General features: G+C 41.7%; 1 protein-coding gene across 1 annotated transcript; it reads right to left on the bottom strand.

Annotated features, from left to right (window-relative positions):
• Positions 1-28: 28 nt before the first annotated feature.
• Positions 29-10,346, bottom strand: xkr8.3 (XK related 8, tandem duplicate 3). The gene is made up of 3 exons (XM_035795927.2): positions 9,354-10,346; positions 8,107-8,294; positions 29-3,068 (listed from the first exon to the last, which is right to left on the bottom strand). The coding sequence occupies exons 1-3, from the start codon at positions 9,674-9,676 to the stop codon at positions 2,320-2,322; spliced, it is 1,260 nt and encodes a 419-aa protein (XP_035651820.1). The 5' UTR covers positions 9,677-10,346; the 3' UTR covers positions 29-2,319.
• Positions 10,347-11,449: the final 1,103 nt, after the last annotated feature.

The raw sequence follows: 11,449 nt of genomic DNA on the forward strand, positions 1-11,449 counted from the left end.
GACACAAAAGATAAGTCATGAAACTACATAACTTTGTGATGGTCTTATGAGTTTAATAGCCCAGCATTACATGCCCTTTAAATGATGAGGTAAGAGAAAGGCTGAATTGTTGACCTTCGGGGGAATAGGTTCCCCACAACACACTGTAATAACAATCATGTGCAGAACGAATGAGATGACAGTTAAAATATGGAATATTTGGTTCCATTCTGCAGTATCCAATAATGTTTCACACAGAAATCTTAACATTCTAGGAACATAACTTCACAAGGCCACAGGTATGGCTATACATTTTTTTATTTAACTAGGCATGTCAGTTAAAAACAAATTCTTATTTACAATGACGGCCTTCATTGGGCCAAACCCCGGACGACGCTGGGCCAATTGTTTGCCGCCCTACGGGATTCCCAATCACGGCCGGTTGTGATACAGCCTGGAATCGAACCAGGGTCTGTAGTGACGCCTCTAGCACTGAGATGCAGTGCCTTTAGACCGCTGCGCCACTCGGGAGCCGTAACATCCAGAACATTGTCCACAACATAATGTCAAAAGTAGTGCACTATAGCCGGAATAGGGTGCCATTTGGGACACTGTACTGACGTTCCATCCATGTGTACATACAGTGTGGCCTACATAGATTTGATGCTGTGTGTAGAAAAAAAGACTAATGAAGCTGGTGGACGAGTGACCGTCACAGACATTAGTGGATGCACTGTCGGCAGAGATACAGACAAAGACTTCAAAAATAACACAACAGTTACAACAGGAAAGCGAGGAACATGATAGTTCATCGTACATTCAAAAATAGCAAACAACAATGTCAAATAACTTTCAGAACCCTGTAGATGGGTAACAATCTCCCAAATAAAAATACAAACTTATCACACAATGATAATAACGGATACAAATGTACCATTACTTATTCTTCTAATTACCTTTGGCATCATGAACGGTAGCAGGGTTGTTTCACGCGCAATTAGGTATTTTGGTATTTTAAATAGAAACTGTGCACCAATATTGAATTTTACAAGCCTGTTATATTAAATTAAGTGTCCTTTAAAGGGATACTTCATGATTTTGGCAATGAGGCCCTTTATCGCCTTCCCCAGAGTCGGATGAACTCGTGGGATACCATTTTTATGTCTCTGTGTGCAGTTTAAAGGAAGTTGCTAACTAGCTCTAGTGCAAACGCTAACTAAGATACCCATAGACTTCCATTCATTGCACAAACGCTAGTTAGCATTGGCTGGTGACACTACATCTAACTTCCTTCATGCTGGACATGGAGACATAAAGAAATGGTATCCACATCTAAGTGTGGGGAAGTAGATAAAGGGCCTCATTGCCAAAATCCCAAAATTCGATCAACTCTGAGCTTTAATTATAAATGAAAACTTGCGAAAGTACAAAAGCATTTTGACATCTAGGAAGATTTTTACTTTTCTTTCCCTCATTTTAAGGTCAATACTGTTATTTGATCTGAACTCTCGTTTTAATATGATGAAAACAATATTTTTATTTTTACATTGAACATTAATAGTGTAAGAGCAGGTGAGCTGAATCTACTTGTTTTGGCCATTTTCTGGTGTTTTGTGGTGGAAAACTGAGTGGTTCGAGGATAAGACGTCAACCCTGTTACCCGTGGATAGACAAGCTAGAAATGTTTTACAATTTCAATTGTTTTGTGAAGCTTGCATTCAATTGCCTCTCCCTGTTGCGCACAAGCTTATATTCCCCCTGTCACAAGGGGAACTATTGCTGATTTAATATAAAGTCATCAATCCTGTTACTTTATTTGCCACTTAATATAGTTTTTTTTAAATGTTATTTAACCTCTTGAGATGGGAAAATATGTTTTTTATTAAGTTGAACATGTGCTCTTTGTGACAGAATGTTACAATTGAGTGAAATGAAACATTGTTTTTCTCCCACTAAGTTACAGAACCCAAAAAGGACTCATTTCGTTGAATAACCCAATAGCTGTTTCATGACAACTCCAATTATTGATCAATGGAACCTGCTCAGACTTTATCCCAAATGGCACCCTCGTCTCTACATCGTGCACTACTTTTGACCATATCCCTTTGGGCCCTGGCCACAAGTAGTGCACTATATAGGGAATATGGTGCCATTTGGGACAAAACTTCAGTGACCTTATCACTGTTTCACAGAATATGCTAATTAAAACATAAAGTCTGTGCAGCACCTTATTTATACAAAAATGCAGCATGGAAAAACAGGATGGTGTAGAAAGAGACACCAGACATTCCATCACTCCATCATTGCATGTAAATAAGAGCCTTGTTCAAGCACATCCAGTCAGACAACAGTGTTGGCCTCGCGCCCGTTTATCTTACTGGGCTTCCTGGCTTCCTCCTCGGAGTAGAAGTGAGTGGCATGGCTTGCCATCCTCTTGTTACGGAACCGGGGAGTACCAGTTTGTTGGGCGATGGATCTGAACACCATCTCCTGACCATCAGGCAGCTCCTCTTCTAACCCTGCCTCCCTGACGGAGGGCATCCACAGCGTGGGGTGGAAACAGTAGTAGTAGAGTGTTTTAAACAGGACTCCCATCAGGTAGGTGAGGGGCAGAGTGGCCAGCAGGATGGGGGCATAGGACTGTGTCAGGACCGGGTCTCTGTAGAACCACCATGTGACAAGCAGAATCCCTCCGTCTGTAGCCATGAAGGAGTGATAGATGATGCTCCTCCTTCTGGTCCCTCCCTCCGCCACGTTGAACCAGCTGAAGTACCAGATGAGACCTACGGTGGCCCGGTAGAGCCATTCTCCACCGGCGCTGTCCATGAAGTCTGTCTCCTGCCGCCACACCCAGAACACCAGCACTGGCCAGATAAGCAGGAAGTGGGCAGCCAGGTAGGAGGGCAGAATTGTGGCGAAGAGGGCGACTGCTGCCACGCGCGGCGCGATGAGGAGCAGATTCCACAGGAAGTAGACCAAGGCGGAGCCCCAGCCCTGCTTGGCCTTGTCTGGGAGGAAGGAACGCAGGGAACGGTGATAATCCACCACCATCCAGGCTATGGAAGTAGTTGACGCCACGACACTCACACCTACAAAAGAGATGTAAAACTATCAGAGAAATGACAAAGAGGAAGTTTATAGGCCAAAGATAGTTGAGCACATAGTAGTGCTGGGCGATGCTTTTTGAGTTCGGTTTGGTACTGATTTGATTATTCAAAAATAATCATGGCTATGCGATTTTGGTTTAGATTTTTTTTTTTTAAATGCTCTATGCATTATGTGGGTTGAACACTAACACAGAATAAAACAATTAGTGATTCTCTGATACACCTTTACGCAGACGACACCAGTCTGTATACTTCTGGCCCCTCTTTGGACACTGTGTTAACTAACCTCCAGACGAGCTTCAATGCCATACCACTCTCCTTCGGTGGCGTCCAACTGCTCTTAAACGCAAGTAAAACTAAATGCATGCTACTCAACTGATCACTGCCCGCACGTCCAGCATCACTACTCTGGACGGCTCTGACTTAGAATACGTGGACAACTACAAATACCTAGGTGTCTGGTTAGACTGTAAACTCTCCTTCCAGACTCACATTAAGCATCTTCAATCCAAAATTAAATCTAGAATTGGCTTCCTATATAGCAACAAAGCATCCTTCATTCATGCTGCCAAACATACCCTCGTAAAACTGACCATCCTACCGATCCTCGACTTCGGTGATGTCATCTATAAAATTGGCTCTAACACTACTCAACAAACTGGATGCAATCTATCACAGTGCCATCCGTTTTGTCACCAAGCCCCATACACTACCCACCACTGCGACCTGTACGCTCTCGTTGGTTGGCCTTCGCTTCATACTCGTCGCCAAATCCACTGGCTACAGGTTATCTACAAGTCTCTGCTAGGTAAAGTCCCACCTTATCTCAGCTCACTGGTCACCATAGCAGCACCCACTCGTAGCACGTGCTCCAGCAGGTATATCTCACTGGTCACCCCCAAAGCGAATTCCTCCTTTGGTCGTCTTTCCTTCCAGTTCTCTGCTGCCAATGACTGGAACGAACTGCAAAAATCTCTGAAGCTGGAGACCCATATCTCCCTCACTAGCTTTAAGCACCAGCTGTCAGAGCAGCTCACAGATCACTGCACCTGTGCATAGCCCATCTGTAAACAGCCCCTCTTATCTACCTACCTCATCCCCATACTGTATTTATTTATCTTGCTCCTTTGCACCCCAGTATCTCTACTTGAACATTCATCTTCTGCACATTTACCATTCCAGTGTTTTAATTGCTATGTTGTAATTACTTCACCACCTCGGCCTATGTATTGCCTTAACTCCCTTATATTACCTCATTTGCACTCACTGTATATAGACTTTTTGTTTTCTTTTGCTCTACAGTAACTCTGTGTTGTTGTATGTGTCGAATTGCTATGCTTTATCTTGGCCATGTCGCAGTTGCAAATGAGAACTTGTTCTCAACTAGCATACCTGGTTAAATAAAAGGTGAAATAAATCAAATAAGTCCCACGATGGTAGTGACTGCCCGTTAGTACTTATCGCTTATCAACCATCAGTTAATCACAATACTTTGTCTCCGCAGGAGGCCTTTTGGTGACAAGGTAAAAATCTGTCCTTCTGCCCCTGAACAAGTCAGTTAACCCACTGTTCCTAGGCCGTCATTGTAAATAAGAATGAGTTCTTAACTGGCTTGCCTAGTTAAATAAAATAAAATAAAATTAAACTTTACTTTAATAAAATATTTGTTTAATTTGATGACTTATTTCATTCCAAGTCATCTCATCTCTATAGAGCTCCTGCCTGACAAAAATCACTATTTTAATAAAGTAAGTAAGGCATACTATTATAACTGCTGAATACCAACTGTCAATCACTTAGACCGTGTACTTTCAGGCTCCCGAAGCAATAGCTTTCTATCCCTCTCGATCGCAGTTCTCTATTCTCTCAGTCTCCATGTCTGCTCCACACAGACCAGACAAGTTTAAGCGGACGCGCAATGGATAATGGTCATTGTAGTTAATTACCACTTTTTCTGTGCTAAACTATGTAGAACATTGGCCTGTTGGAAACTACAACTCCCTACTACATCGCACAGTTCAGGCTTCATCTGATTTATCTCTACAGAAATTGCACATAGAGCAGAAAAAATATAATTCAAATAACTGAACCAACGTCGGTCAATTAGTTTTTAAAAAAACAAAAAAATAACAGAAAGGTCAGTTAATCGCTCAACACTAGCATACAGTCAAAAGAAAACTGAAACCGGAGAGGAAGGGGATATAGAGAGGACGTTGTGTAAACACAATATGTCGCTATGTCATTGTGTAAACTATTGCTAAACTTACCGAGGGACACAATGAAGGTAATTCATACACTTTTTCTTCCTCTAAATACTTCCTAATTGAAAAATGTATTATGTGGACCACTGTACGGAGTGTCAGTGACAGTGTGAACCTGTCCCCTGGAAAAAGGACATACAGCAGGACTACAGTATAGTAAAGAATCCCAAACCTAAGTGTTGCCCTTGGATTCAGATTGTTCTCAATTAGAGGTTGACCAAGTATGATTTTTCAACGTAGATACCGATTATTGGAGGACCAAAAAAGGCCGGTGCCGATTAATTGGCCGATTTTAAATAAAAAAAGAAGAAAAACGGCAATTACAATAATACTGAATGAACACTTATTTTAAGTTTATATAATACATCAATAAAATCAATTTAACCTCAAATAAATAATGAAACATGTTCAATTTGGTTTAAATAATGCAAAAACAAAGTGTTGGAGAAGAAAGTAAAAGTGCAATATGTGCCATGTAAGAAAGCTAATGTTTAAGTTCCTTGCTCAGAACATGAGAACATATGAAAGCTGGTGGTTCCTTTTAACACGAGTCTTCAATATTCCCAGGTAAGAAGTTTTAGGTTATAGGAATTATAGGACTATTTCATTAACCTTTGACTATTGGATGTTCTTATAGTCACTTTAGTATTGCCAGTGTAACAGTATAGCTTCTGTCCCTCTCCTCGCTCCTACCTGGGCTCGAACCAGGAACACAACGACAACAGCCACCCTCGAAGCAGCGTTACCCATGCAGAGCAAGGAGAACAACTACTCCAAGTCTCAGAGCGAGTGACGTTTGAAACACTATTAGCACGCACCCCGCTAACTAGCTAGCCATTTCACATCGGTTACACCAGCCTAATCTCGGGAGTTGATAGGCTTGAAGTCATAAACAGCGCTGTGCTTGCGAAGAGCTGCTGGCAAAACGCACTAAAGTGCTGTTTGAATGACTGCTCTATCAAATCATATACTTAGTTATAACATATTAACACGCAGAAATGCGAGCCTTAGGTCATTAATATGGTCGAATCCGGAAACTATCATCTTGAAAACAAGACGTTTATTCTTTCAGTGAAATACGGAACCGTTCCGTATTTTATCTAACTGGTGGCATCCCTAAGTCTAAATATTCCTGTTACATTGCACAACCTTCAATGTTATGTCATAATTACGTAAAATTCTGGCAAATTAGGCAGCCCAAACTGTTGCATATACACTGACTCTGCGTGCAATGAACGCAAGAGAAGTGACACAATTTCACCTGGTTAATATTGCCTGCTAACATGGATTTCTTTAAGCTAAATATGCAGGTTTAAAAATATATACTTCTGTGTATTGATTTTAAGAAAGGCATTGATGTTTATGGTTAGGTACACATTGGAGCAACAATACGCACCGCATCGATTATATGCAACGCAGGACACGCTAGATAAACTAGTAATATCATCAACCATGTGTAGTTAACTAGTGATTATGATTGATTGTTTTTTATAAGATAAGTTTAATGCTAGCTAGCAACTTACCGTGGCTTATTGCATTCGTGTAACAGGCAGTCTCCTCGTGGAGTGCAATGATAGGCAGCTGGTTAGAGCGTTAGACTAGTTAACTGTAAGGTTGCAAGATTGAATCCCCCGAGCTGACAAGGTGAAAATCTGTCGTTCTGCCCCTGAACGAGGCAGTTAACCCACCGTTCCTAGGCCGTCATTGAAAATAAGAATGTGTTCTTAACTGACTTGCCTAGTTAAATAAAGATTAAATAAAGGTGTAAATAAAAAAAATTGAATCTGCCAAATCGGTGTCCAAAAATACAGATTTCCGATTGTTATGAAAACTTGAAATCAGCCCTAATTAAATCGGCCATTCCGATTAACCGGTCAACCTCTATTTTTAATAGCCTACAGCAGTGTTCGCCAAAAGGTGACCTGCAGGCCTAATTCGGGTCACGGGTGATTTTATTTGCCGAATCCCCATCCCCTCCACAAAAAACATTCTGAGCAAATATGTTATTATTATTTTTTTATATATTTTTTTTGATTATCTAAAATTATTTTAATTTAGGAAATATGTTCCCAAGTATTCCCACACATATACATAGAGAGGCATAGTATGTGATTATGACATTCCGTCCGATTGTATTTCCCTATCTGTTTAGGCTTCTTGTCGTCAATATGCTGCGCACAAATTAATTACAACTATTTTCTGACCCTCAACCATCCGCTGAATGTAACTGGGGACCCCTGACCTACAGCATCAGTGGTGATTTCTACTGCAGTCCGGTGTCCAGAATAACAGGGATGTATCCCAAATGGCACTCTTCCCTATTTAGTCCACTACTTTCCACCAGAGCTCTATGGTCCCTGCTCAAATGTAGTGCACAATAATGGAATACACTCTTAGAAAAAAGGGTTCTTTGGTTGTCCCCATAGGAGAATCCTTTTGGGTTCCATGTAGAACCATCTGTAGAAAGGGTTCTACATGTTACCCAAAAGGGTTCTACCTCCAACCAAAAAGGGATCTTCAAAGCTTTCTCCTATGGGGACAGCCGAAGAACCCTTTAAGGTTTGTATTGTTTTTATTAAAGGGTGCCAATTGGAACGAACCCCAGGTGTAGAGGTGTGTGTAGAGGTGTGTGTACTGTGTAGTGGTGACAGCGACTCACACTGTACCGTCCTGGCCTTGTTGGTGTGTGTAGAGGTGACTCACACTGTACCGTCCTGGCCTTGTTGGTGTGTGTAGAGGTGTGTGTAGAGGTGACTCACACTGTACTGTCCTGGCCTTGTTGGTGTGCAGCATGATGTGGGTCATGAGGGTGAGCTGCGGGGCGCTCTCACAGAAGGTCTCGATGAGGCGCAGCATGCTCAGGTCGTGGGTCAGGTACACAGCGTACCCCGAGCCCTGCTCCTGTCGCCACCACACACGGAAGCCCTGCCATATGGCTGAGATGTGTCTGTGAACAAAACACTGTCTGTTAGTATGAGCTGCAATAACCAACAGAAACACCTGTCAGGGACAATAGAACACACACACATGGGCATCATTCTAAAAAATGTCTTCCACTTAGCTAACTTATCTTCTGTGTAGGTGGGAAGTAAGTTGACGAAACAGAGCACCATCATGAGCTGTGTGTTACTAAGTAGCAATAATCCAGAAGACACCTATCATTGTCAGAGAACAGGACGCAGACATAGGCCTATTTATGTCATTCAAAACAATGTCTTCCACTTAGGAACTTAACATCTGTGTAGGTGGGGAGTGAGGTTGTCAAGACAGAGCCTACTGGGTATGGTTACATACCTGACACACCGGAGTGGTAACTTGATTGGTTTCTACACAAGTCACATGTTATTAGTGGTGCATGAGCTGCTCTGTGAGCCTCAGTATTCACACCACAATGAGAAAAGTATACAAATATGTGCATCGTGAGCTGTAGGATCATTCCTGTACTTCGCCCAAATAGTTTGAATTCCCAATGAACTATCATGTGTGTTACTGTGCACTTATTACATTGTATGTCCATCCCATCACGCTGACACACCTGTGAGTTGGGTAACTTGATGTTTTCTACATAAGTCTAATGTTATTAGCTGTACATGAGCTGCTCAGCGAGCCTCTCAGTATTAACGAGACTAAGGAAATTATACATTTTAGGAAATCAATTTCATAGGCTACATTTAAAAAAACTTCTGAGGAAATTATATATATATATATTTATTTTTTTTCATTATTATTATTATTATTATTATTATTATTATATGACCAAATTATTATGACCAAATAATACAAATATTATACAATGCATAGTTTCCTGAAGCCCAAAAAATGATGCACTACACTGTAGCCATAGAACAAATAAATTACTATGTATTTCTCAATCAATGTAGATTATGTATTTTTAGACGACTGTGTCTCGTACACTGTGATAAACAAGATGTAGTTAACAAAGATGGTCCACGTGACAATGACGTGCATGCAATCAAGTGTCAAACTAAAAAGCTATCTACAGTACCTGCAAAAGAATCCGAGCTGAAGTACATGGAGCAGGAATGAAAGTTTGACGCAGCCTCCAAAGAGGACATTCTTGGCAGTTTGCTCATCGAAGCCCTCCAGTTCGCGGTCGTATTTGAACCAGAACCAGCTAAACATCTGGACCACTACCGAAGACAGGACCATAAGGCCGATCAACACCCCGAACCAGAAGAAATCCCCACGCGAGTAGAACTCCGTAGCGACCCAAATGTCGGATCCCACGTCAAACAAGAAGGTACACACACCGACTACCGAGAAAAGAAAATCGAGCCACGAGTACTTCGAAAACATTGGGCTATCCATAGCTAAATACCCCCTGTCCCGCCACTCTCTAAAGTTTTTCCGTTAGCTTGTCTTGCTTCATGCATTTGTTGTACCATCTTTAGCGAAAGCTATCCGCTATCATGAGCTGTCGAATTTTACAAGTCTAAAGAATAATGACAGCTCCCGCATGTTGTCCAATGCATCCGTTAGGAAAAGTAAGCATGGAACACAACTTGTAGTTACATTTGAATGCAACAATGAAGCGAGGACAGGCATTGTAGCTAGCGATCACATCTCCATTGTAAAGTTGATCTCAAGAGGTGAGTTCAGTTGGATTGAACGTTTGCTACGTAGCTTAACGGTTTATACTGAACGACAAGTTTCCCCAAAAGGTTCATAGTTCTTGAACAGACTTGGAGGTACGTTTGCTCCGGTTGGTGGGTGTGGCTTGAAGCAAAGCGTGACGTATTTTAAGGGCAGCGGCCATGCTGACAGTGTTCCCCAACCCACAATTCAGCCATTCCCCGTTTTTGAAATGTTCGTTCTGAACAGCACCGTTTCCGTTGAATTGAATGTTGCAGTACGTTTCTTCGTACTGAACGCAGCCCAGTTTGAATTGACACCAGTGTCGTGTGTCCCACACAACGATCAGCATCCAAATGTATAGAAGCCCCTCCCACAACAACATGTAGGAATCATCTGGAGTGCCTGTGCAACCCGATTAGACAACAATGGTGATTGTAGTCTAATCTGGTGGCCAGAGAAGATGGATGACTTTAGGGGTACAAATGAAAGAAAACTATCTTTGCATTCACTATCCCATATCAGATTATTCCCAATACACATGTGTGAACAACTATGCATTAAGCAAACATATACAGTGCCTTGCAAAAGTATTCATCCCCCTTGGCGTTTTTCCTATTTTGTTGCATTACAATCTGTAATTTAAATGAATCTTTATTTGGATTTCATGTAATGGACACACACAAAATAGTCCAAATTGGTGAAGTGAAATTTAAAAAATAAATAAATAATTTAAAACACCACCAAGCAAGCGGCACCACAAAAATCAAAGTTGTGGAGAAGTACAGATCAGGGTTGGGTTATAAAAAAAAAAAATATCAGAAACTTTGAACATCCCACAGAGCACCATTAAATCCACCATAACAAACCTGCAAAGAGAGGGCCGCACACCAAAACTCACAGACCAGGCAAGGAGGGCATTAATCAGAGAGGCAACAAAGAGACCAAAGATAACCCTGAAGAAGCTGCAAAGCGGAGATTGGTGTATCTGTCCATAGGACCACATTAAGCCTTACACTCCACAGAGCTGGGCTTCATGGAAGAGAGGCCAGATAAAAGCCATTGCTTAAAAGAAAAAAATAAGCAACCACGTTTGGTGTACGCCAAAAGGCATGTGGGAGACTCCTCAAACATATGGAAGAAGGTACTCTGGTCAGATGAGACTAAAATGGTGCTTTTTGGCCATCAAGGAAAACGTTATGTCTGGTGCAAACCCAACACCTCTCAGCACCCCGAGAACACCAAAGTGAAGCATGGGTGGCAGTATCATGCTGTGGGGATGTTTTTCATCTGCAGGGACAGGGAAACTGGTCAAAATTGAAGGAATGATGGATGGCACTAAATACAGGGAAATTCAGTCTTCCAGATATTTGAGACTGGGACGGAGTTTCACCTTCCAGCAGGACAATGACCCTAAGCATACTGCTAAAGCAACAATTGAGTGGTTTAAGGGGGGAACATTTAAATCTCTTGGAATGGCCTTGAAAGATTAGTAGAATATGTGTGGGT

The sequence above is a fragment of the Oncorhynchus keta genome, chromosome 20, assembly GCF_023373465.1.
Source record: "Oncorhynchus keta strain PuntledgeMale-10-30-2019 chromosome 20, Oket_V2, whole genome shotgun sequence".
Classification (NCBI taxonomy): Eukaryota; Metazoa; Chordata; class Actinopteri; order Salmoniformes; family Salmonidae; genus Oncorhynchus; species Oncorhynchus keta.

Coding starts and splice junctions, on each gene's coding strand:
- xkr8.3 (XM_035795927.2), bottom strand. CDS start 9,676: ATGGATAGCCCAATGTTTTCGAAGTACTCGTGGCTCGATTTTCTTTTC. Junction 8,295..9,353: donor CAGCTCGGATTCTTTTGCAG/GTACTGTAGATA, acceptor TTTTGTTCACAG/ACACATCTCAGCCATATGGC. Junction 3,069..8,106: donor CAAGGCCAGGACAGTACAGT/GTGAGTCACCTC, acceptor TCTCTTTTGTAG/GTGTGAGTGTCGTGGCGTCA.